This window comes from Pristis pectinata, chromosome 5, assembly GCF_009764475.1.
Source record: "Pristis pectinata isolate sPriPec2 chromosome 5, sPriPec2.1.pri, whole genome shotgun sequence".
Taxonomy (NCBI): Eukaryota; Metazoa; Chordata; class Chondrichthyes; order Rhinopristiformes; family Pristidae; genus Pristis; species Pristis pectinata.
In genome coordinates, this window is record NC_067409.1 from 70,986,678 (window position 1) to 71,013,835 (window position 27,158).

The 27,158-nt window shown below is 43.1% G+C and overlaps 1 protein-coding gene across 1 annotated transcript; it reads left to right on the forward strand.

Moving 5' to 3' along the window:
* On the forward strand, positions 1–26,454 carry LOC127570888 (atypical chemokine receptor 4-like). The gene is made up of 2 exons (XM_052016791.1): positions 1–939; positions 23,409–26,454. Exon 2 carries the CDS (start codon positions 23,414–23,416, stop codon positions 24,494–24,496), a length of 1,083 nt encoding a protein of 360 aa, XP_051872751.1. The 5' UTR covers positions 1–939; positions 23,409–23,413; the 3' UTR covers positions 24,497–26,454.
* Positions 26,455–27,158: the final 704 nt, after the last annotated feature.

Here is a 27,158-nt window from a genome sequence, read left to right on the forward strand (position 1 = left end):
TTGCCCCTCGGGTCCCCTTTAAATCTTCCCCTCTAACCTTGAACCTGGGCCCTCTAGTTTGGACTCCCTTACCCTGGGCAAAATACTTTGGCTAGTCACTTTGTCTATGCCCCTCATGACTTTATAAACCTCTTATAAGGTCACCCTTCAGCCGCCAACGCTCCAGGAAAAAACGCCCCAACCTATCCAGCCTCTCCTTATAACCCAAGCCCTCCACTCCCGGTACATCCTCGTAAATCCTTTTTCCCCTTTCAAAAGCAGAGTTGATGAAACTTTCACATAAAATAAGTAATTAAGTACATAAGTAATTAAGTTTATGTACAGTAAATAAGTAATTCAGTACATGAACAAAGAAAAGCAGCCATCAGAGTCGCATCGAGCTTCCAATCTTCCAAGAAAAGTTTGGTGTGAGGATTTTTCAAAAGCTGTATCACACTGTGCTTTTGAGCTGTGTGTGCGAGTTACGAATTCCCAGCCAGTTTATCTTGAAATTCGTTTTGGGAGTTGCAGCAGTTTGTGCACGTCTGGTCTTAGCACTCTTGGCAAGTAGTTGAGACCACTGGACAGAAGGTAACGCAGCTGCCGTGCTCTCCCAGAGCTCGGGACCTCGCTAACAACCGAACCAGGAGCCCGCACTCAAACAAGTGAAAGCTGTAAGCAAAACGGAAACAAACTCCTCCTCGTCAAAACCAGATCACCGAGAAGAAGCCGGCAACCAAGCATTAAGAGGTGCCGGGGACGCATTCTTTTGGACGGATCACAGTTGACACAACCCCTCGTCCACTGGATCACTTCTGGGTGTTTTAAAGATATTTTTGCAACCACCCAGCAACACTGCAGTTCAAGCAGCAGCAGCGTGGAGTTAGCCCGTGAAACCAGCCTGTTGCACAGTCTAACACTTCGAGGAAACATCTCCCAAGCAAAAGAAAATCCATCTCGGTGAGCACCCTCTGCTAGTGCTCGTTTCTACTTTTAAAGGTCATTGGGAGTGGATAAACTGGGTACAATTCAGAGTTTGTCCATTAACTGGGGTTATTCGGCTGAACTAAGTATTCGGTGCAGACACAAGAGATCACTATGCTGGAACCTGGGGCAAAAACAACCTGCAAGAAGAACTCAGCGGGTCCATCAGTGAAGGGAAATTGACGGGTCGAGCCGCTTCATCTGCCTGACCTGCTGAGTTCCTCCAGCAGTTTGTCTTTTTGCTTAAGTATTCAGGGTGTTGCGTTTCGTTTCTGTTCTCGGCAATGTTTTATGTACATAATCTTCATGTTTAAAAAGACAACAAAGATCACCTTGCTTTCAAAATCTTTAAAAAGGTCGTTTAAAATATTCCGTGACAGGATGCATGGTTGGTAGAATATTGAACGAAATAAATATGAAGAGCGATTGTTATAAGCGTTCTTTCTTGCCTTTAGCCGTGCTTTGCCATTTGCTCCCAGATTTCGTTAAATAACATTGTTAAAACATTGTCAATTACTGACTTGTGTAATCCAGAGCGAAGTCCAGACGGCGTTGATACAAACCGATTATTGTCTTCTGTATAAGCATTCCGACGTGCAGTCTGAAGTAGGAGTATTAGTGAAGGAAGTCGTGGTGAATCAGTCATCAGTTTAGTGTCTCAGGCAGAATGTAAACATGTGTTTTAAACAGACTCGCGAAATACAAAGACTTTGTCCATCAATACCAAAAAAACAGGCTGTGGCTTTGTTGGGCTTAAACAAAATAATTTCTAACCACTGCCTTGCATGCTTTAACTGAAGGAAAGCTTGCCTGATAGTTTTTTTTAGAAAACACATCTGTCCTAGAGTTATAGAGTCACACAACACAGAAACAGACCCTTCAGTCCACCTTGTCCATTCCAACCATCCTACAATCTGTATTAGTCCCATTTACCAGCACTATCATCTTCTCAGCCTTGGCCTTTCAAGTGTCCTAGTTTTATCTCCCCACGTTCACAGACCACCCAAGTTGTGCTTCCCAAGACCAGCTGAACACTGTGCAACAACATTGATTTATATTGTGCCCTTAAAGGAGCAAAACAGGTCCAAGATGTTTCAAGGCTTTGGTAGCTGAAGGCTCAGCTGTCAGTGGTGAAACACCAAAACAGAGGATGATCTTGAAGCTAATACTAGTGGAACACAAATATCTTGGAGGGCTACAGGGGTTGCAAAGATTCCTGAGACTGGAGAGATGAGAGACCATGGAGAAGTTTGAAAACAGGGGCAAGAATTTTAAAATTGAAATAATGTTTTAACCGGGAGTCAGTGTGAGTTAAGCAAGCACCTTGGAATGGGAGAGCGGGAACTGGTGCAAAACTTGGGATATGAATGCAGGATGTTTATCAGTTGCTAAGTCAGCTAATACCAGTTTGTGAGTTGTTCAGTGCCAAGCCCATCAATGTTTAACCCAGCTGCCTCCAAAGTTTTCACAAGAAATTAGTATGGAGGTACGTGACTAGTAGTGTTCCACAGGGATCAGTGCTGGGACCTTTGCTGCTTGTGATTATCTATAAGTGATGTGGATGAAAATAGAGGTGGTCTGATTAGAAAGTTTGCAGATAACATGGAAATTGGTGGAGTTGTGGATAGGGAAGAAGGTTGTCAAAGGATATAGCACAATATAGATCAACTGCAGATACGGGCAGAGAAATGGCAGATGGAGTTTAATGCAGGCAAGTGTGAGGTGCTGCTCTTTGGGAGGTCAAATGTAAGAGGGAAGTATACAGTAAATGTCGGGTCGGTTAGGAGCACTGATGTGCAGAGGGATCTTGGGTTGCAAGTTCCCTGAAAGTGGCAATACAAGTAGATAGGGTGGTAAAGAAGGCGCACGGCATACTTGCCTTCATCAGTCAGGGCATTGAATATAAAAGTCGGGAAGTCATGCTGTAGCTGCATAATACTCTGGTGAGGCCACATTTGGAGTATTGTGTACAGTTCTGGTTGTTGCATTACAGGAAGGATGTGGAAGCTTTGGAGACAGTGGAGAAGAGGTTACCAGGCTGAATTGGAGTGTATTAGCTATGAGGAGAGGCTGGACAAACTTGGATTGCTTTCTCTTGAGTGTCGGAGGCTGAGGGGGTGACCTGATGAAAGTATATAAAATTATGAGAGGCATAGATAGGGTAGACAGTCAGAATCTTTTTCCCAAGGTTGAAAAGTCAAATACTAGTGGGCATAGGTGAGAGGGGGAAAGAGTAAAGAAGATTTGTGAGGCAATTTTTTTTTACACAGAGAGTGGTGGGTGTCTGGAACACACTGCTAGGTGACGTGTTAGAGGCAGATACGATGGTGACATCTAAGAGGCATTTAGACAGACACATGAACAGGCAGGGAATAGAGGGATACGGACCATGTGCAGACAGATGGAATTAGTTTAGATTGGCATCATGGTTGGTGCAGACGTGGTGGGCTGAAGGGCCTGTTCCTGTGCTGTACTGTTCCATGTTCCATGTTCACATTTCTTCAAACCCAAAACATTCAAGTATTTTATATCTTCATATTACTCATACGATGTGTTCAGCCCACTGGCTCCATGCCAGCTCTGAAAAGCATTCCCATCAGTTCCATTCCCCCACTTATTTCCATGTAAGCTATTCTCCCTCTCATACACCCAACTCCCCACTGATTCTCCCACTGCCCACCAACACGAGGAGCAAATTACTGTAGCCAATTAACCTACCAGCACGTGATGTGGGAGGAAACTGGAGGACCCAGGGGAAAGCCCACACGGTCGTAGTGAGAACATGCAAATTCCACACTTCAGCACCAGAGGTCAGGATTGAACCCGGGTTGTTGGAGCTGTGAGGCAGCAGCACCACCTGCTGCACTTTTGATAGTCATCTGCAGATTTTTTTGAAAAATGACAGTAAAGCCTTTTCATTCTGTATTTGGCTACCTACATTTCTCACTTGAAAGTCATATCCAATGTGCTGTCATAGTTAAATCCTGGATGCAGTGCTTATTCACAAAGGTGATGCCTTCACAGCACAGCAGATGTGATATATTGTCTTCAGAAGACTGGTATACCTTACAAAAGCATTACCTTAAAAATTAATGGCTTCAGTATTTCAGAATCAGAATCAAAATCAGGTTTATTATCACTGACATATGCCATGAAATTTGTTGTTTTGTGGCAGCAGTATAGTGCAAGACATAAAAAAATTACTATAAGTTACAAAAATAAATAGTGCAAAAGAGGAATAATGAAGTAATGTTCATAGGTTGATGGACTGTTCAGAAATCTGATGGTAGAAGGGGAAGAAGCTGTTCCTGAAACATTGAGTGTGGGTCTTCAGGCTCCTGTACCTCCTCCCTGATGGTAGTAACGTGAAGAGGGCACGTCCTTAACAATGGATGCCGCCTTCTTGAGGCACCGCCTCTTAACAACTTAAACAAGAATAAAGAAATTGCACCATGCCATTCCACAATACAGCATTGCAAAACTATAGCACTTTAATAATAGCAAGAGTGTTGGGTACTGCAATCAGAATCAGAATCAGGTTTATTATCACTGACTTATATGACGTGAAATTTGTTGTTTTGCGGCAGCAGGACAGTGCAAAGACATAAAAATACTATAAATTACAACAATAAATAAATAGTGCAGAAAAAGAGGAAGAGGGAGGTAGTGTTCATGGGTTCATGGGCCGTTCAGAAATCTGATGGTGGAGGGCTAGAAGCTGTTCCAGAATAGTTGCGTGTGGGTCTTCAGGCCACTCTTCCTCCTTCCTGACTCAGAAGGCAATGGTTGTAAGACCACTGATTTAGCAGCAGGAGCACAAATATCCAGGCAGTTTCAAGTTACAGTACTGAGGGAATGCTGCACTGTTGTAGGTGCCATCCTTCTGAGATGACATTAAACTGAGGCCTGCATGTTCTGTCAACTGGATGAAAAAAACCTCATGGACCAAACTGAAGAAAAGCAGGGGAGCTTCCCTTCGTACCCAGGCCAACATTTGTCCTCCAGTCAACGGCTGTATAAGTCTGATGGTCTGGTCATTATTACACTGGTCATTTCGTGAGATCTTGTTGTGCGGAAGTTGGCCGCTGCACAGGAAGCAAAGTTTAGAATGAGCTCGAATGGCAGCTTTACATCTCCTTTCACTGACCCTCAGATGTCCAATGCAGAAAAAAAGTTTAAAAAAGGCTGATATTTGGACTAGAAAAGCCTCCACTCTCCATTTGTCTTCTGGAACCTATTACTCTACACAAAGAAATCCTTCCCACTACCTTCCCCAAATGACCAGGGTGAATGGCTGGACAGATTCATTGCCACAACCGCAGCAGATTCATGTCCATATATATAGCATCCAACAAAAGGGCAGCCAGTACCGATGGGAAGCTGTAGCATGGGAGCAGCATGCTTGCCTCAGTGCGTAGGTTGTAGATACAAGTCCCAACCTGAAGACCAGAGCTCAAAATTCTAAGCCAGTATTACAGTGCAGCTCCGAAGGAATGTTGCTCTGTCAGATGTACTACATTCCAGGTGAAACACTAATCTAAGGCCTTGTCCGTGGTCCCAGGTGGATATGATCAACTCAGTGTTACAATCTGGCGAGGGAAATACCTTTGGTGGATGAAAAACAAAAACTGCATATGTTGGCACTCAAAAAAAACCAGAAAATATTGGAAACACATGACAGGTCAGGCAGCGTATATGGAGTGAGAAACAATTATAGGTCGATGATCTTGCAACAATATACTTCTTTCTTTCCTTTCTATCATTGAAGATAGCAAGCTTCAACAACTCTTGAATTCTAATACTCCTTGGGATCTTTCTCCCCCTTCACTTTCTTCTGACCCCACCACTACACCAGTCCCACCCCTGCAGTGTTTTCACCATCCCTTCTGATATTCCACACTCTGATCCTAGATATCAGTTCTCAGCAGAGACCTCGGCTTCACCCCACCCCCCACCATGTCTCCAACTCAAAGAATTCACTATGTCAAGCTCTACTGCTACTGCACTTGGGTTGGTGCTTATTTCTTTGACCAGGTGTCCTCACCCCAGACTGTGGCCCCTTTCCCCCATCTCCAGAATTCTCAATCCACCTGGACCCTTCCCCCTGGCTACTTACCCTCTTTAGATCTATTCATCACTAATTGTTGACATGACATGAATGAATTCCAATGAAGTCATTGACCAGAAAAGTTAACTCTGTTTTACTCGCCACAGATGGTGACTGATGAGCCAAGTGTTTCCAGCATTTTTTGCTTTATTTCAAATCCCCTTTGTGTCCTGACCAACATTTATCTTTCACTTAATTAAACAAAAAATGTTCATTATCTTATTGAGAAACAAAAAAAATTCCGCAGATGCTGAAATCTGGAGCAATACACAAAAGGTGCTGGAGGAACTCAGCAGGTCAGGCAGCATCTGTGGAGGGAAATAAACAGTCAACATTTCGGGCTGAGACCCTGTGTGCAAATCTGTCATTGTGTTTCAACAGTGACTGTGCTTCAGAAATACTTGGTTGGCTGTAGTGTGCTGAAAGGAATATAAAAGAAGCTTTGTGAATGCAAGTTTATCTTTGAAAATATTGACTTAAGCAATAGCACTACTGTGCAGGTGGTTACAGTATCTCAATAAATAGGGTGTGGTTTATAAATCACTGAGAGTAGCACCTTCTATTTGTGACTATAAAGGGAGACTTTGTCTGTCTTTTGGAAATTACCTCTGGATTTATGAGAATGTTACCAGGACACAAGGGACTGGGTTATAGGGTGAGGTTGGGCAGGTTAGGACTTTCTACCTTGGAACATGAAAGACTGAGGGGTGACCTTATCAGGGTATATAAAATCACGATGGACATAGATAGGGTGAATGCATATAGTCTTTTTTCCCAGGGAAAGGGACTCAAAAACTAGTGGGCACAGGTTTAAGATGAGAAGGGAAAGATTTAAAAAGGACCGCCATGCAGAAGGTAGTGTGTATATGGAACGAGCTACCAGAGAAAGTAGTTGAGGCAGGTACAATAACAATATTTAAGAGACATTTGGATAAATATATGGATTGGAAAGGTTTAGTGGGACATGAGCCAAGCACAGGCAAATGGGACTAGCTTAGGTCAGCATGGACCAGTTGGGCCAAAGGGCCTGTTTCCATGCTGAATGACTCCATGACCAGTGGTTTGATTTCACTGACAGCAAACACCTACTGGCTGAATGACAGGAATCTGGAGTCAGTCTCTAGCTTTCCAACACGGATATTGCCCAGTTTTAACACACTGGTCCCCAAGGTTCTTACTCACCCTGCAGCACACAAAATACAGCAGTACTCCGATAATTCGGCATCCTCAGGTCTTTGGTGCCAGACTGGCAGATTTTTTGGACTATCAGCTGTTACTCCTATTAGTTCCAAAATACTTTCTTATTTCCCTTTTTTTTTACATGTTGCACTGTCAGCTAATAACTTTTCCACTGAATCCTGGTGAGTTCAATTGTTTGGAAATTCTGATGGTTCTATGTCTAGCTCACTCATTGTTCAGAGTTTGAGCCAGGGGTCCAGAGTGTAAGCAGGGTGTGTGATCAGGGCCAGGGTCCAGACTGTGGGCTGGGTGTGCAGCTAGACCCAGGGCAGGGGTCCAGAACATCAGGGGTCAGGAAAGTGGGTGTGATTCAGAGTGCTTGTACATTTCCTGCGCCATTTAAATTCACTGGGATTCAATGGAAAATTTATTATTATCAGTACAGCAGGGGGAAAGGGGCAGTGAATGTTAACAGACCAAGGCACTTAAAATGCTGCATCAAGCTGCTAAGGTGCAGGCTGTATTTCTTGATAGCCTGTTGATGGGGCCACTATGGCTCAGTGAGGTTGTTGGTGTGTAATAATTGCCTGTTTCTATGTGGTTCTGTCAAGTGCAGAACAGTGAGGCCATTTGAAGAATCACAAAACAAAACTATTCAGAAGTTGTGGGATGACTCACAGGCCTTGACTTGGGCATAAGTAATTATTGTAATGCTTATCTGAATTTCTAAGAATTGGCACAGCCGATTCCCGTAAAGAAGCTGTGTTTTGAAATAAGGATTGTAAACATAAAAAAGACTGTGTGCTGAGTGCTTGGACTGTTCATTATTTGGTCACTTTCTGGTATCCACTGCAAAGAGACATTGGGCTCTTCAGTGTGTGGGAAAAGGAACACCTCTTCATGACTCACCAATTTCTCGTAACCTGGCAATGATGAGCATGGCAAGAACTCGGTTTTTTGAGACTTCACCTGCAGCCAAATTAATAAGTTTTTAAGCAGATCTCTTCCACCCATCCATCAAACATTAACTTTTCTTTTCATTTCTAAGGGCCTTTTGATCCCCCAGTTCCACAGCACAACTCTGGACAGGAGTTGCCTACACCTAAGAGAAACTTCCTGAAGAGAAACTTGGAGGGGGAGGGGAACAACCCAATTGTCATGGTCCGCGTGTGAATCAATAACACAGATAGGGCAAAGCAGGAGGTTCTGGTGAAGGAGTATGGGCAGCTGGGTCCAAATTAACAAGCAGAACCATTAAGGTAATAATCACTGGATTACTACCTGAGCCACATGTATCCGACATAATGTCAATAAGATCAGAGAACTGAATGTATGGCTCAGAGATTGGTGGGGGAGAAATGGGTTTCAATTCATTGAGTGTTGGCACTTACACTGGGGAAAGAGGGAGTTGTTCCTTTGGCACAGGATTCACTTGAAAAAGCTGGGACCAGCGTCTCATTGAATCAAATAGCTAGGACCATGGATAAGGCTAAATAGCGCCTTGATGTTTAAACTGGCTATCTCCTAACCATCATATGTCATTTAGAGTGGTGATGTCAATGGCAAAGCGTCCAAGTTCCTGACCTATGAGCACAGAGCAGCATTCAGGTGTCTCACCTGCTGGGATTGACCATAAAGGTCCTCACGTTCCAGGTCCTGAAATTCACAATAGGAACGGAAGTTGCCTGTGCTTGGTTTCTTTTAAAGTGTGGTAGCTGTTGTACACCAACTATCACCCGGGCTTCACAAGGCAAGGTCTTGCTGCAGAGGCAAGGAGAACAAAGACAACCAGAGACTGGGCTCTGCTATGTGGGTATTAATGTTATGGATTGGTGTTTACACACTTGCACATGCTGCCCAGCATGTGCACACACGGTTTCTCACACGGACACAAACAAGCGTGTACTCAGGCAGAAGAGCCTTTGCTCACTATTTCCCTCCTTGCTTCCCATCCCCTCACCCACAACCCCAGTCACGTTCCAGTCTCCAGCTCCCAAGCCCAGTTGCATACCCAGCCCCATTCCCAGTTCCTGACTCCTGACCTCCAGGTTCTGCCACATGTGTGATCATGTTCCTAGTCCCTGGCTCTGACTGCACACCTAATCATGTTACCAGGCCTGGGCTCCAGCCACGCCTAATGCAGCTGTGCCTATCAAGAGCAGTCAAAGATAGTATTACCTGATAATCTACCTCGTGATGGCCTTGCACCTTATTGTCTGCCTGCACTGCACTTTCTCTCTAGCTGTAACACTTTATTCTGCATTCTGCTATTGCTTTTCCCTTGTACTATCTCAATGCACTGATGTGATGAAATGATTTGTATGGATGGCATGTAAAACAAAATTTTTCACTGTACCTTGATACATGAGATAATAATAAACCAATTTACTAATTGTTAGATTGAAGAAAAAGGCTGTCCAAATAGAGGCAGTGGTCTTGAGGATTGGGACAACCTCAGAATTCATCAAAGGAGGACAAAAGCACTGATGAGGAAAGGGAAAGTTGAATACAAGAGTAGGCTGGCACAAAACAGAAAAACAGATTGTATGATATGTAAAAAGGGAAAGATTAGTAAAACCTGATTTAGGAGTCTCAGACAGAAGAAATTATTTTGGGGAATAAGGAAAAAAACAAGGAAAATAAATATTTTGTAACTGAATTCATAAAGAAGAAACAGAAACCAGCCCAGAAAGGTTACATAAACTGGGCAATATTCCCTGGAATGTCACAGGCTAATGGATGACTTGAATAATGTCTTCAAGATATTAAGTGCCATGGCTTTCATAAATGGAGAGTAATTATTTCCAGTGCAAAAAACAAACTACTGGAAGGACTCAGTGGGTCAAGCAACATCTGTGGAGGCAAAGGGATGGTCAGCATTTCATGTCAAGACCTTGTATCAGCAATGAGAGTGTAGAGGGAGGATAGTCAGTATATAGAAGTGAGACAGAGGGGTTTACTTTTTGCTCAGATTCCACCATCCGCAGTCTCTCGTGTCTCCATTCTGTAATTATTTCCAGTGGCCGCAGAGTTCAGGATTCGAGACATACACTGTGAAGCACTTTGGAAAGTCTTGATGGCATCATGAAAGGTGCTATAGAAATGCAGGACTTCTGCAGGATTTTGACACTAACTTTTGACACCACCTCACGGATTTTAATAACTTGGTGCCCATGGTTCCATCCAAGTTTTGATTACAGGCACCAACTCCACCTTGGACCATTCAGTCTAATTCTCCAATTTAGACAGAACAAGTTTTCTCTGTGAAATATTATTTTTATCAGAGTTGTAGTGATCTCACAGTTTGGAAGAATCCTCATAGCGTTCATAAAATCTGGAAATGCAAAACTAATTGTTTAAAAATTAGGGACAGGAGTGAACGAGAAACACTTCTGCACACAGAGTAACCGACATTCCGATTCCTTGCTGTGCAAGTGACAATTGATGCTAAGTCAATGGTTAGTTTAAAATCTAAGTGATAGATTTTTAAGAAACAAAGGTATGAGGTGCATAGAGTTAGGTCAGAGATCAGCAAAGATCTCAATGAATGGCAGAACAGATTCGAGGGGCTGAAGGGCCTCTGCCTTCGCTGTTCATGCACTCGAGTTACTATAGAAAAGTGACAGTGAGTAAATGTTACAGCTCTTGAAAAGCGAAACACCACAGGTGATGGAAGTCTGAAATAAAAATGGAGAATTGCCGGAATACTGAGCAGTTGGAGGAAAACCAAGTTAAAGTCTCAGGTTGAAGATTTTTTATCACATCTTTCTGAGGAAAGCTCATCAGCCTTAAATATTAACTGTTTCTCTCTCCAAAAATGTTTCAGCTACCCTTTAAATAACGAGTTCCCAGTATTTTCCCACCTTAATATTAAGTGCAATGTATAATAATATTGAATGAATAACTAGCTTTGCATTTCCAGAATAATTTTAAGAATACTGAGGTTTCTTCCATGCTGTGGGATCACCACTCTAGTAAAAGTAATAATTCACAGAGAAATAAATTGTTCTGTCTAAATTGGAGAATTAGTCTGAATGGTCCAAGGCAGAGTCAGTATGTGTAATGTAGAACTTGGAGGGAAGCACAGACACCAACTCATTAAAAGCTGTGAGATGGTGTCAACAGTTAGTATCAAAATCCTGCAGCAGTCCTGCATTACTATAACATCTTTCACACTGCCATCAAGGTTTTCCAAAGTGCTTCACAGTGAATGAAGTACTTTTGAAGTATAATTACTTTTGTAATGTTGGAAGTTGAATTGTGCATAGCAAGCTCTCACAAACAGCAGTGTAAAACAAATGACCCGATAATCTGAGTGGCATTGATTGTTTTGAGGGATTTAATATTAGCTCAAGGACACGAGAGATCTTGCTTGCTGTTCTTTAAAGTGGTGTCGTGGGATCTAATGAAGGCTGGCTAATGCTTCACCCCTGACAGTGCAGCACTGCCTCAGGACTGCACTGGCTTGTCATCCTAGATTTTTGTGCTCCAGTCTCTGGAGTTGAACTTCAGCCCCCAATATTCTGATTAAAGGAACTACAAAATGAGCCACAGCTGACAGAAGAGAAGAAATATACCCACACTTTCTCCTTCCAAGGACCATATTGCAACATATTTGCTAAGGTCACATGTGAAGAACTGCCCCAGTCGTTTCCTGGAAGTTTGCAAATACCATCTCAGCAAAAGTAAGTGCCTTCACTTAAAATTAGGTAAACTAGCTGCTTGACTGAAGAAATACAAATGTGCAGTCAGAACCTCATGGGAATAGCATCAAATTGCATTTCCTTTCTTATCAACAGTCACCAGAATGCTTAAGGCTCCAATCTAACATTTGCACAAAAATGCTTCCTGTTTTGCTTCAGAATTTACCCCAAACATCAGTGTAGGCAGTGCTTGGCAGTCCCTGAGGATCAACCTCCAGGCCCATCTTTAGAACAAGATTATTAATGTAGCATCCTCACTGCTGCCCTGGCCAAAACAATGCAATCCAACACAGCAATGTCCAAATATCAATCCTGAGGCTTAATCTGACAGGATAATCACTGGCCACAAGATCCCTGACCCCCTACTGACTCTACCATACCGCACAAGAATTGCTTCCAGGAAACAAAAAAAAAATTCTATAGGGGCACTCACATCCCTTTCAAGAGATGAAAAGCACAATTAAGTACTTTTGGGCCACAGTCAGTGTTGTAATATCAAAAACATAGCAGTAAGCTTTGCACAGCATGAACGTTTTTGACAGGGTGAATAAGAAGCAGCTGTTTCTGGTGGCTGTTTCAGGGGATCGATTTAAAATGCATGGTAAAAGATGAAGGACACTTGAAACCTAACAAGTGTTGGGATCTGGTGCACTCCCTTTGAGGCTGAACGATAGACTCTATGATAGACCTCAGAATGGAACCTATTGAACAAAGAAGGCAGTGTTAACACATGGCAGTCTGGTCTCAAGATGCAAGCAGTTTAATCACATGCATGCAGCGAAACAGCTCACAGGCTTTTCCATCGAATTACAAGCAGTCATGACTTTTATATAGAAAATACAGCCACATACACCACATGAGCGGACAGTTGGCCTTTGATACAGTTGTTACTGAGTCGTCCACATTTTTTGCCTCTTGAGGGATTAACAGATTGTGCAGCAGGTAAACTCCTTAATGCTATGCAAACAGATTTACCTGTTTATTCCATGTCCTATCTCCTGTATCCTGTCCCCTCCTACAGGCTAAAGGTCAAACTTCATAAGTGACCCTTTTTTGCCCTCTCATTTTTCTTTGCCTTCCTGCTCTGTTAGCCCCTACAATCTCTTTGGATGAACTGATTTATCATCCTTCATAAATACTTGGGAAAGAATATGTGGTAGAGGTATAAAGAAAGAAAAACAGGGAATTGACAGGACCCCTCTTCCTATCTTCCTTCTGTGCTGCACAATTCCCTGCTGAGCTTCTGAAGCTTGACAGAGAGGAACTTCCATCACAAATTCACAGCCTCACTGCCCACATCTGGCAAGAGAGGGACAAGCCAGGGAAACCTAGAGATGACAAAACAAAAGCAAGAAATATTAGAGAACTAAGGGTCTAGTGAGAATGGGGAACTGAAAGAAATAAGTACTAGTTAAAAGAATGTATGAGAAAAATTGGTGAGCTTGAAAGACAATAAATCCCAAGAACATAATGAACTACATCCCAGAGCATTGAAAGAGGTGGCTACAGAGATAGCTGATGCTCTGGCATTTAAAATTCTGAAATTGCTCCTATGGATTGGAGGTTAGCAAATGTATCCCCATTGTTTAAGAAAGGAGGGAGAAAGAAAACAAGGAATTACCAATCTGTTGGCCCCACATTAGTGATAGGAAATTGCAGCAATCTATAATGAGGGGATACGATAAGGGAACATTTTAATAGTGTATAGAATAGTGAGATTAGGAAAACATGGATTTATAACATAAAATCATGTTCAACTCATCTACGGTTCCAACCCTAGATTAGATTGGGGTCAAGCAAGGCTTTTTTCCCCACATTTTTGTTCAGCCTTAGTCACCACAATGCTTACCTCACCTCCAACAAGCCTCCTGCTGGAAGGACCTAATCTAAAGGACTATTTAGCAGAATAACCACACCAAACCCAGTGTCCTCCCCTAGGCCTACATCGCCAGCACCGAGGCCCTATTACACGCAGTTGATTACATTTGGCCAGTTACGATGTTCACATTGCCAATAACAGACTTTGAAAATGTCTCCTGAGCTTTGTCACGTGAAGACATTACCAGGTATTAATGAAACAATTCAAGGATGTTCTCAGAATCTCCTTGACAATCGGAACTTCTCACCAACTTGTGGCCTGTGACTGCTGAAAGTCTGGAAGGACCATTTAGGATAGCAGTGAGAACCTCGAGTCCATTCACAGTAGCCCAACATACATGGTGAAAGGGGCACACTACTTCCCAAACTGACCATCGACCTGTTCACCATGTACCTCCTGCCCCACCTGTGAAAAAATCTACATTGGCCTCATCAGTCACCTCAGAATGCATAGAACAGGAGTGAGCAAGTCACTCTCGATTCCAAAGGATAGTCTAAGAGAGGAAAGAGAAGAACATTATGAATCTTGGTAGGGACGTACACTGGTTACAGGAGCTGGGGTGAGATACAGGGAGGAGTTGTGAGTAGTGCTTGAGAAAAGATGGAGCAACAGGTGAGATAGGATGTAAGCATACATTTGCCTGACAAACTGGCCTGGGAGCCACAAGAAATCCACAAAGTCCACGGTCCATGGATGTTGACACCAAATGTAATCCAATGAATTTTAAATATGGATCATTTTAAAATTCTTCAGAAAAGGACAAGAGCTGTTGTTTACAGTCTGCTCCAGCCCACATTAACAAGTAATAGTGTGTGATGAGAGACAGATATGAATTCCTCTGTCATCATATTTTGGAAATCATGCAGTCTTATAGAAATTTCAGAGAAACAAAATTCAACTGAGACATAATGTGAGTAGAAACAAATGATTTTATTTTGGCAATAGTCTTAAACATGACCTGTCCATTTCCACCTGAGATATGTTTTGAGTCTCTTCAAATTATATTAAAATTTTCATCTTAAAGGGTCGCAAAGAAATTATTAGGTTGTTTTGTGGTGACTTGATCAACATCCATTCGTCAGAATCACTTGGATGTTTATAGCAGCTATCATGACCTTAGTTCTTGGCATTTGCAGTAGTCTCTGTTATAATGTAGGAAATCCAGGAGACAATTTGTGCACAGTCAGCCTCTACAACCAACAATCACCATCTGTTTTTTCATTCTTTCAAAAATAATCTTCAAATTTACAGATTTATAGGACAGGACACATCTGCCACCAGTAAGTGCTTGAGGCTGGACGCACTTCGGCTCAGAGTTGATGAGCTGGAGTCGCAGCTACAAATGCTGCGCAACATAAGGGAGGGACAGAGTTATGTAGACACAGTCCATCAGGTGACAGTCACCCCCCTTAGAGCAGGTACATCTGAGGTTCAGGATGCAGATAGAATGGTGACTGTCAGGGGAGGGAAGAGGAAGAAGAAGTCAGGCAGGCAGACGGAGCAGGGAACCCCAGCGGCTGTTCCCCTCAGTAACAGGTTTTCCGCCTTGGAGGCTATTGAGGGTGATGACCTGCAGGGGCCTAGCTGCAGTAACCAGGTCTCTGGCACTGGGACTGGTACTGCTGCTCAGAAGGGAAGGGTGGGAAAGAGACATGTGGTAGTGATAGGGGATTCGATAGTCAGGGAAACAGATAGGAGGTTCTGTGGCAGTGAGCATGAATCCCGGATGGTATGTTGCCTCCCAGGTGCCAGGGTCCGGGATGTCACTGATCGGGTCCACAGGATTCTTGAACGGGAGGGAGAGCAGCCAGAAGTTGTGGTCCATGTTGGCACCAATGACATAGGTAGGAAGGGGGATGAGGTCCTGAAGAGCGAGTTCAGGGAGTTAGGCGGAAGACTGAGGAACAGGACCACAAGGGTAGCGATCTCGGGATTGCTGCCGGTGCCACGCGATAGTGAAGGCAGGAACAGGATGAGGTGGCAGATAAATGCGTGGCTGAGAAGTTGGTGCAGGAGTGAGGGTTTTAGATTTCTGGATCATTGGGATCTCTTCTCAGGAAGGTGGGACCCGAACCAGAAGGGGGCCAATATCCTTGCGGCTAGGTTTGCTAGGGTGGTTCGGGAGGGTTTAAACTAGTTTGTGAGGGGGAAGGGAACCGGAGGAGCAGGTCAGAGGAAGAAGGGGATGGGGAAAAGTCAGATCAAACAGGTAGAGAGGCTTTGGGGAAGGAGAAGCAGAATACAGGCTATAAAAGTAGTAAGGTAGATGGACTGAAGTGTGTTTACTTAAATGCAAGAAGCATCAGGAATAAGGGAGATGAACTGAGGGCTTGGATAAGTATGGGGGACTATGATATTGTGGCTATTACTGAGACGTGGCTGACGTCAGGGCAGGAGCGGATATTGAATATTCCTGGTTTTCGGTGTTTTAAGAGGGAGGGGGAAGGAGGGGGAAGAGGAGGAGGGGTGGCAATACTGGTCAGGGACACTGTTACGGCTGCAGAAAGGATTGATGTTGTAGAAGGATCATCTCTAGAGTCCTTATGGGTGGAAGTAAGGAACAAGAAAGGAGCAGTTACTCTACTAGGAGTATTCTATAGGCCCCCCGGTAGCAGTAGAGATATAGAGAAGCAGATTGGCAGGCAGTGTTTGGAGAGAAGCAAAAATAACAGGGTTGTTATAATGGGAGACTTCAACTTCCCAAATATAGACTGGAACCTGCTTAGTGCCAAAGGTTTAGATGGGACGGAATTTGTTAAATGTGTCCAGGAGGGATTCCTGTTGCAGTATGTCGACAGGCCGACTAGAGGGAATGCCATGCTAGATCTAGTTTTAGGAAATGAACCAGGACAGGTGAAGGATCTATTGGTGGGTGAGCATTTGGGGGATAGTGACCATTGCTCCATAACCTTTAAAATTGTCATGGACAGGGACAGGTGCAGAGAGGTCAAGAAGATATTTAATTGGGGAAGGGCGAACTATGAGGCTATAAGGAGAGAACTTGGGAGTGTAAATTGGGATGTCCTTTTTGAAGGGAAATGTACCATGGCGATGTGGTCGATGTTCAGGGATCTTATGCAGGATGTTAGGGATAAATATGTCCCGGTGAGGCAGAGAAGGAATGGCAGGGTGAAGGAACCATGGGTGACGAGAGAGGTGGAACGACTAGTTAGGGAGAAGAAGGTAGCATACATAAGGTATAAGCAGCAAAGTTCAGACAGGGCCCGTGAGGAATATAGGGTAGCGAGGAAGGAACTTAAGAAAGGGCTGAGGAGAGCTAGAAGGGGACATGAAAAGGCGTTGGCTAGTAGGATTAAGAAAAATCCCAAGGCCTTTTTTACGTACGTGAAGGGTAGGAGGATGGCTTGGGTAAAGGTAGGTCTGATTAAAGACAAAGGTGGGAGAATGTGCCTCGAGGCGGCAGAAGTGGGAGAAGTTCTCAATGAATACTTCTCTTCGGTATTCACCAAGGAGAGGGGTCTTGACGCAGAAGGGAGTGCTGGTAAGGGTAATGTTCTCGATGTTGTAGATATCAAGAGAGATGATGTGTTGAAGTTGTTAAATAATATCAAGACAGATAAATCTCCGGGGCCTGACGGGATTTTCCCCAGGCTGCTTCGAGAGGCGAAGGAGGAGATTGTTGAACTGCTGGTAAGGATCTTTGAGTCCTCGTTGTCCACGGGGATGGTGCCGGAGGATTGGAGGGTGGTGATTGTTGTCCCCTTGTTCAAAAAAGGTAGTAGGGATAGTCCAGGGAATTACAGACCAGTGAGTCTCACGTCTGTGGTGGGTAAGCTGTTAGAAAGGATTCTAAGGGATAGGATCTATGAACACCTGGAGAATCATGGACTGATTAGGGACAGCCAGCATGGCTTTGTGAAGGAAAGATCATGTCTCACAAGCCTGATAGGGTTCTTTGAGGAGGTGACCAGGAAGATTGATGAGGGTAGTACAATAGATGTGGTCTACATGGATTTTAGTAAGGCGTTTGATAAGGTTTCTCATGGTAGGCTTCTTCAGAAGGTCAGAGGCCAAGGGATCCAGGGAAGCTTGGCTGTGTGGATTAGGAATTGGCTTGTCTGTAGAAAGCAGAGGGTTGTGGTGGAAGGAGTGCCCTCGGATTGGAGGGCAGTGACTAGTGGTGTCCCGCAGGGATCGGTTCTGGGACCTTTACTTTTTGTGATGTTTATAGATGACTTAGATGAGGGGGTGGAAGGCTGGGTTAGTAAGTTTGCGGACAACACTAAGATCGGCAGTGTTGTGGATAGTGTGGAGGGCTGTCGGAGCTTACAGAGGGATATTGATAGGATGCAGAGCTGGGCTGACAAGTGGCAGATGGAGTTCAATCCGGAGAAGTGTGAGGTGGTACACTTTGGAAGGGCAAACTCCAGGGCAGAGTACAAGGTAAATGGCAAGGTACTTGGCAGTGTAGAGGAGCAGAGGGATCTGGGGGTTCATATTCACAGTTCACTGAAAGTTGCCTCACAGGTGGATAGAGCAGTTAAGAAGGCCTATGGGATGTCAGCTCTCATAAATCGTGGGATTGAGTTTAAGAGTTGCGAAGTGATGATGCAGCTTTACAAAACTCTAGTTAGACCACACTTAGAGTACTGTGTTCAGTTCTGGTTGCAGCATTATAGGAAGGATGTGGAGGCATTGGAGAGGGTGCAGAGGAGATTTACCAGGATGCTGCCTGGATTAGAGTGTATGGAATATGAGGAGAGGCTTAAGGTGCTAGGGTTTTATTCACTGGAAAGGAGGAGGATGAGAGGAGACATGATAGAGGTATATAAAATATTGAGAGGAATAGATAGAGTAGACAGTCAGCGCCTCCTTTCCAGGGCACCAGTGCTCAAGACAAGAGGGCATGGCTTTAAGGTTATGGGTGGGAGGTTCAGAGGAGATGTCAGGGGGAGGTTTTTCACCCAGAGAGTGGTTGGTGCATGGAATGCACTGCCTGGGGTGGTGGTGGAGGCAGATACATTGGACAGGTTCAAGAGTTTGTTGGATAGGCATATGGAAGAATGTGAGATAAAGGGCTATGTGGGAGGAAAGGGTTAGACAGTGTGAGGGTGGTTTGATGGACGGCACAACATGGTGGGCCGAAGGGCCTGTTTTGTGCTGTATGGTTCTATGGTTCTGTGGTTCTACGGTCCTATCAACACAATACAGATCAATCAGTTGGTTTACAAAGTTTATACTATATCAGTATGACAGCAAGTCGCCTTCACACACTTCGGCCCATCAGACCCAAGACTGCGGTCCTACCCACAAAGCCTCCACTTTGACTACATCAAGGTTCAGTGGATCCCCCAGCATGTACTTCTGCATCTTGGAGTGTGTCAGTCAGCGATATTCGGTTGTGGACATCTTACACAGGAAGAGCAGCAAGTTTTAGGTAGACCAAAGTGCTTTCTTTACCAAGTTGATGATCTTCCAGCAGCAGTCAATGTTTGTCTCAATGTGTGTCCCTGGTAACAGCCCATAGGTCACAGAGTCTTCTGTTACACAGATGCTCAGGATGAACCTCAACAAAAACCATTGCATCCCTTCCCAGATCTTCTTGGCCACCACAGTCGAGAAGAAGATGGGTGACTGTTTCATCTGCACTGCAGTCATTTTGAGATGGGATTGAGAAACTAGCAATGCAGGAAGGATCTGATGGAAAGGGCCTTTCTCACCACCAGTATTTGTTTGAGAATTCTGGTGATGAGGCATTTGACCAAAAGACTTTGCTAGTCTGTTTGGGGAAAGATCCATGGTCTCCTTTTCCCACAGGGCCTTGAGGGTGTTCCTTGCTGTTCAACTGAATAAAATGCTCCTTGGCAACTTAGACAGATCCAGCATTCACAAGGGTGAGATGATCCAGGGTCCATCTGTTTTCCGCTTTTGATTGAGTAAGTATTGGCCAGGACACCATTTGAATTCCCCTGCTCTTCTTTAAAATAGCACTCTTCTTTAAAATAACACTAGGTGCTACTGAGAGAGCAGAAATGGCCTCAGTTTAACTTCACATCTAAAAGATAGTGTCTCTAACAGTGCACCGCTATCCCAGCATCACACCAAGGGACTGAAATGTATATAAGTCATGTCTCTTGAGTGTCATTAAACCCAGACTCAGAGCAAGAGTAGTACCTAGTGAACCAAATCTGCCATTAGTGTTCCGTTTACAATAACACATTTTTATTCCCTCATGCCCACCATGATTATCTTCTAAGGCCAGAAATCCAGAAAGTTCCTGTGTTCCATTTTCATTGCTGTGTGCTATATAAGGAACTAATCTCAACAGAGAAATGAAACTGCTACCCAAGCAATGCCTTTCTAGCTCTCCCACATCATAAGCATCATCCAAATTACCATCTTTCCACATTGTCTAGAGGGCTCTGATAAGCAGCAAGAAAACTTCAAAGAAAATAAATTATCCCCTGGGCAGTCAACTGAAGAGATCCTGATTAGAGAGGCAGCAGTCAGGACTTTCATTTGTTAGCAACTTAATTTTCATTCTGATTATGCCTCCTGCAGCAAGAAATCAAAGCTTAGGCAATGAATCTTCTTCCCTTTCAAAATTAACTCACTCCTCCACAGGTAGCCAAAGCCACTACGCTTCTATGAACCTGCTGTCAAGTTAAACTACTGGTAAACCATGAATACGTTTTCTTTTCCCATGATCATCCATCAGCCTGAAATATAATTTGCACTGCAGCCAGACAGTGTGAGCTGTAAATATCTAGAATCAACACAATTCTCAACACTTGCAAGTTAACTTTAGCTGATTGTGGGTTCTGGTGAACTAAAAGTTAAGTCACCAAGCAGTACTAATTGCCCATGCCTGTTCCTTCAAGATACTTTGAACTTTTTTGTGTAAAGGGAATAGATTATTGGACAAACAATACCACACAATCAATTACTTACAAGAAGCCTTTAATATCAGATAGTCAGCAAGAGATGCAACAGGCAATTCAGAAGAAATTTTTTTGTTCAGATGGTGGTGAGAATGTGGAAATCATTACCAGCAACTAGGGAAGATTTACATGAGGAAGCCACTCAGCCCAAAGTGACTATGCCAGTTAAAAACAGCTCCCCAGCCTAATCCCACCTTCCAGTCCAGAATCACTCAGGACACATGTTCATGCCGATCATCATGTACCTATCTATATTAATCCCATTTACCAGTACTTGGTCCAGAGCCTTCTTATGCCCTGGCGATCCAAATGCTTTTCTGGATACCTTTTAAAGGATGTGAGAGTCTGCCACAGGTGGAGTGTTCCAGATTCCAACCAGCCTCAAAGGTGAAAAAAAATGCTTCTCAGATGCCCTCTAAACCCCTTATCCCTTATCCTAAATCTATACCCTCTAGCTTTAGATACTGCTATTAAGGGAAACGTTTCCTACCACCCACACTATCTACATCCCATATAATTTTGTATGGATCTATCAGCCTCCTCTGTTCCTAGGTAAACAACTCTAGCCTCTTTAGTCTCCCCTCATAACTGAAAAGTCCCATCCTAGGCAACATCCTGGTGAATCTCCTCTGTATTTTCTCCAGTGCAATCACGTCTTCCTATAGTGTGGCGATCAGAAACGCACACTTACTCCAGCTGTGATCTAACCAGTGTTTTATAAAGTTACATCATAAACTCCCTGCGCTTATATTCTTTACCCTGGCCAAGTAACCCATATGCGTTCTTCACCATCCTATCTAGCTGTACTGCCAGCTTTGGTGACTTTTGGATTTGCACACTAAGAACTCTTTGTTCCTCAGTACACCTTAGGACTCAACCATTCATTGATTATGTCCTACCCTTATTAGTCCTTGCACTGGTCAGGATTAAATTTCATCTGCCATTGCTCTGCCCATCTTACAAACCATCAATATCATCCTGCAGCCTAAGATTATCTTCTTCACTATCAATGACACCATCAATTTTCTAGTCATCTGCAAACTTACCAATCATACCCACCCTATTCAGATCCAAGTTATTAATATGTATAACTAATAGCAAGGGTCCCTGCACTATCCTCTGTGGTACACCACTGGTCATGGATTTCCAATCACAAAAGCAACTTTCCACCATCACCCTCTGCCTCCCATTACCAAACTAATTTTGGATCCAATTTGCCAACTTACTCTGGATCACATCAGCCCCTATCATTTGTACCTGTCCTCCCATGTGGGGCCCTGTCAAAGGTCTCTCTGAAGTCCATGTAGACTACATCAACCAAGCTGCCCCCATCAATACATTTTGATAATGCTTTGAAAAATTCAAATTGGTCAGACAGGATCTTCCTTGTAACAATACCATGCTGATTATCTTTGATCAAGTATAGATGAATTCTGCCTTCTGTTATTGGAAAATATTTTGTTTTCCAGTAATTTCCCTACCACTGATGTTGGATTCACAGGCCTGTAACTTCCTGAGTTATTCCTGTTGAATAAAGGTACATTTGCTGTTGTCCAGTCAGGCACTTCATCTGTGGCCAGTGAAGATTTAAAAATTTTGCCTCTCTGCCATTTCTTTATTCTCTGCTACAATTTCTCCCATCACAGTTTGTAAGGGATGCAAATAATTTTTTGCAAATCTTTTAAATGTTACACATCTATAGAAGGTCTTACAGCTTGGAGACAAAGTCTGGAAAACAAATAAAACTGCATATGCTGGAATGTGAAACAAAAACAGAAATGTTGGAAGAACTCAACCAGTCAAGCAGCATCTGTGGGAAGAAAACTTGGTTAATGTTTCAGGTCAATAATCCTCCCTCAGAACTGGGGGAAGAGTGGAGTAGTGACAGTTTTCAAAGCAGAGCTGGGAGGAGGACTGAAATGTAACACAGAAGACTACACTGAGATAACTTAAGGCAGATCAGGTGACAAGGAGCATGAGTACTGACCATTAGGGAGGCATTTTAAAGAGATAGGCAAGAAAGGGTCAACTTGCCTCCGCTTGTGAAACCTCAAAGAAATTATTCATGTGGTAGCAAAAACATAGAGACAGGAAGTTTAAAAAATGTTATTTACTCTTTAGAGACCAGCAATTGATAAAGCTGCATTAATTTTCTTAGCACAATTCATCTGATTTTAATGCAACCAAAATTGAGCACATATTGGCATCCATCACAACTTGCATTTCTGTGATCTTTGGCACAGATTTTGGAAAACACTGCTCGAAGTGGACTCTCTCACTAAAAGTACGACTGAGGGAGTGTTGCATTGTCAGAGGAGCCAGCTTTGGCAAGTGAGAGGTTAAATTAAGAAACTGTCTCCCAGTTAGTTGTGGAAAAGAACCCGTCATCACTTTGAAGAAGAGTGACGAACCCTCCCATTGTCCTGGCCAATGTCTTTCTCCCAGCAACACCCAACACAAATAATTATCAATGGATCTTGCAATGCATTTACTTCAGAACAATAGTGACTGTAGTTGACTGGTGTTTGGTTGGTTACAGGATGCTCTGTCTTATTATATATTTAATATTATTGTATATATAATATTATATATATATTTATAAATGTCTTATTATATATTCATCCTATTTTTAAAATGTATTATCTGAATAACAATTTTTCTCTTGTGCCTTTAAGGTGGCATGGCAGATGAAGACATTTATGATGACTTCTCAAACTTCTATGACAATGGATCTTACCATGGGGACAGAAATTACAGCATTGACTATTATGAATTTAACTACCTGTGTGACAAAGGTGACGTCAGACAATTTTCAAAATATTTCCTGCCACTGTTCTACGGAGTGACACTGATAGCTGGGCTCTCTGGGAATTTTATTGTGGTGGCCATTTATGCCAATTACAAGAGGATCAAATCCAAGACAGACTTGTACATCATGAATCTGGCCATTGCTGATTTGCTGCTTCTTGTCACCCTTCCTTTCTGGATGGCCCACGCTGTCCATGGATGGATTTTTGGAGACGTTATGTGCAAAATCTGCTCAGCACTGTTCGAAATGAATTTCTGTGCCAGCATGCTGTTCTTAGCCTGCATCAGTGTTGACCGCTACCTTGCCATCTCCAGGGCAACCAGGCCATCCACAGTGGGCAACAGGGCTAAGATCATCTGCATGTGTGTCTGGCTGGTGGCTATAATTCTCAGCACTCCTGATTTCATTTTCTCTTCAGTGATGAGTTTTGACAACAGGCAGCTATGCAACCTCCTTTTCCCTCCACAGATGGCCAAGACAGTCAGGGCTACAGTCCAGGTGTTTGACATCCTCCTGGTGTTTGCAATCCCATCACTGGTTATGCTCTACTGCTATTCTGCTGTGGCCAAGGTGGTGTACAAGGGTCCAGATAGAAGGAAACACAGGGCACTTAGGGTGCTCCTGGCAGTCGTGGGGCTCTTCTTCTTGACTCAGCTACCATACAACATCATCAAGTTCTGCCGCCTGCTCGACGTGATCCACATGCTCATCAAGGATTGCGAGATCAGCAAAAGGGTGGATATCGCCACACAGATAACCGAGAGTATCGCATTGTTTCACAGCTGCCTCAACCCAATCCTGTACGCGTTTATGGGAGCATCATTCAAAGGCTACATCCTGAAAGCGGTCAAGAAGAGCAGCTTTTGGCGCCGGAACCAGGACACGACCATTGCTCTCGAGAGTTCCTTCAATTCTCTGTCCCAGTCAGAGCATACAAGCAGTTTCTCCATCTAGCTGCACAACTGGATAGAGATTCTGGCACAGGAATTCCCTGAGGATTCCTAACCACAGGAGTTCCAAACTCCTCCCACCCCGTCTCTGGTGCCCCTTGACTTCACTCCCAAGAGGACTGGCTCCAATGTGTAGACACTGCTCCTCAGAATCACACTCCCTCACCAGCTCCACACTCCCTCACCAGCAGAAGTAGTCTTTCTTCATCCATTCTATTATTTCTTCATAATACTTTGAAAAGTTTAATCAAAACACTTGAAATATTAGATAACTCAAGCCATTTGTGCTATTGTGCCTCATAATTAACCCTCAAAAGTCCAGGTATCATTCTGAAAATCTATACTCACTGTCCCCAAGGACGATACATCCTTCCCTAGGTGCAGAGCCCAGAGCTGTTGCCAAGCCCTGGCGGTGGTCTAACCAAGGATTTACACAAGACTCCTTGTATGACTGTGTCATTTCCAGAAGATCTCCAATCATCATTACAAAGGGTCAACCTCATGGAATGCGTGCCATTCCCAGGGGTTACAAATTCCACAAAACCAAGATGACTCTGCCTCAGTTACTACTGAGACAGCCAGAACCTATAGAGTTCTTATGTGAATTAACAATTTATTGCAGTTGTAAATAATTAGCTAATTCTGAAGGCTAATCACAGGTCTATGTTTGTCTCCTGTGCTTTACCTCCACTAGCACTAACCATGAAATTAGAAAAAATGTTCTGGCAGAATTTTGTCTCCAATACCCCCATTTACAAGGCTGTCCAACTTTTTCATGTCTCTTTGTTCCCTTAACTTCTTTATCCTGTCTCCCATATATTTTGCTTCCACTTACTTGCCTTCCTCACCCATCCCCTTTGGATTTCCTTATTCCTTTTCCTCTGCTCTTCCCTATATTCACCCAGTACATCAGCTGTGGCTCAGCCTCCCTCTCCCTAAAGCCAGATGGTTACAGGTCCAAGCTTCAGTCCAGAGGCTCATGTACAAATTTCCAGGCCAGTCCTAGGCGAATATTGCATTGTTGGAGTATCCTTCAAGTAGGACATTAAACTGACATCCCATTATCTCATCACTGTCTCAAATTTCCAATTTACACTAGTATTCACACTATAAAAGTACTTATTTAGTTGCAAGTTATCTTGGGACATTGCAAATGATATAGAAATGTAAGGTTTCTTTTATTCACTGATTTAATGGCATGTTCCAACAAACTGGAGATGAAGCAGGCACAGTAAATATGTTTTGCTCATCAAGGTGTGTATAATATGTTGTCTGGTGTGGTTCTGAATTGCAGTAGCCCATCTCAAATTACAGAATCATGGAAACTTCCTGTACTGTACGAGTCCATTCAACCTTAATGGAAAACAAATAAAACTGCAGATATTGGAATCTGAAACAAAAACAAAAGTGCTGGAGGAACATCTGCAGAAGGAGAAACCAGTTAATGTTTCGGGTTACACAGCTGCTTGACTGGCTGAGTTCTCCCAGCATTTTGTTTTTGCTTCAGAGTCCATTAAATCTATTGTGTCTGTGCCAATAAAGTCAAATGTAGCTGTGTTTCGTGAGGAAATCCAATACAGTTCACATCAATTCTTAAATAAGGTTTCAAAACATCCTCCTCTCCTCTAAGCAGAATTAAATGGGGAGTGAATAATTTCACTAAGCTGCTCAACAGTATTTTGCTGGAAGGAATTCCCTTCAAATCACAATATGATATTTACAAACATCAGCCTGTGCTTTATCCAGAAGATACATTTTATAGAAATGTATTCAGCTGTTGCAATGCAGAACAAATATTTCGCTACTTTAAAGTTCCCGATTGTAATCTATATATGTGGCCTAATGTAGTTAAACATCTAGTATACTGAAACTTAGCATGTTTGATGGATATCTTTGTATTCACAGCCATGATCAAAATCTCCTTGAATCTTTTGCAAATACAAAATTAAAGATATTTACACATCTAGTTGTTTTCCTAAACTGCAATTTGAGAGTGTGTCTTTTAAATTTGAACATAACACTGTGTTCTATAAGACTGGATTTTTTAAAATACTTTGAATATTTCACTTCACTCCACTCCTGGATGCATCCCTTCTTGGGTAATGGTCATTTCTCTTATACATATCCAGTAGGCTGTTTGATAGTGGAGGGCATCAACCACTCTTGGTAATCCACTGCTGAATATTTTTGGACACTAAGAGAATCAGGAAATATGGATACTGGGTGGGGAAGCACACCCAGTACAGAATCAGCCCTAATCTGAATAGGGTCAAGAGACTGAATAAACTACTCCTGCTTCTATTTCTCATCTTCCATTGACCAACAAATCATTTTTCACTCACATGAAGTGATGAGCGCTGGCCACGCCAACATAATTGGTCATCCCAAATTGCCTTTGATCTGAATGACTTGCTGACCAGATCAGAGGGGCTGATGAGAATCAACCACATTGCTGATAATGAGGAGGCAAAAATGGGACCCGATTTCCTTCCCTGAAAGACATTGGTGAACCTGATGGGTTTTTTACACCACTTTAGTAGCTTCATGGTTACCATTACTGATATGTTTCTTTCTTAAGTTCCAAATTGTTTTCATTTCATTTTAATTGAAACTAAATTCACAATCAGCCATGGTGGGATTTGAATTCACGTCTCAAGATCATTCTG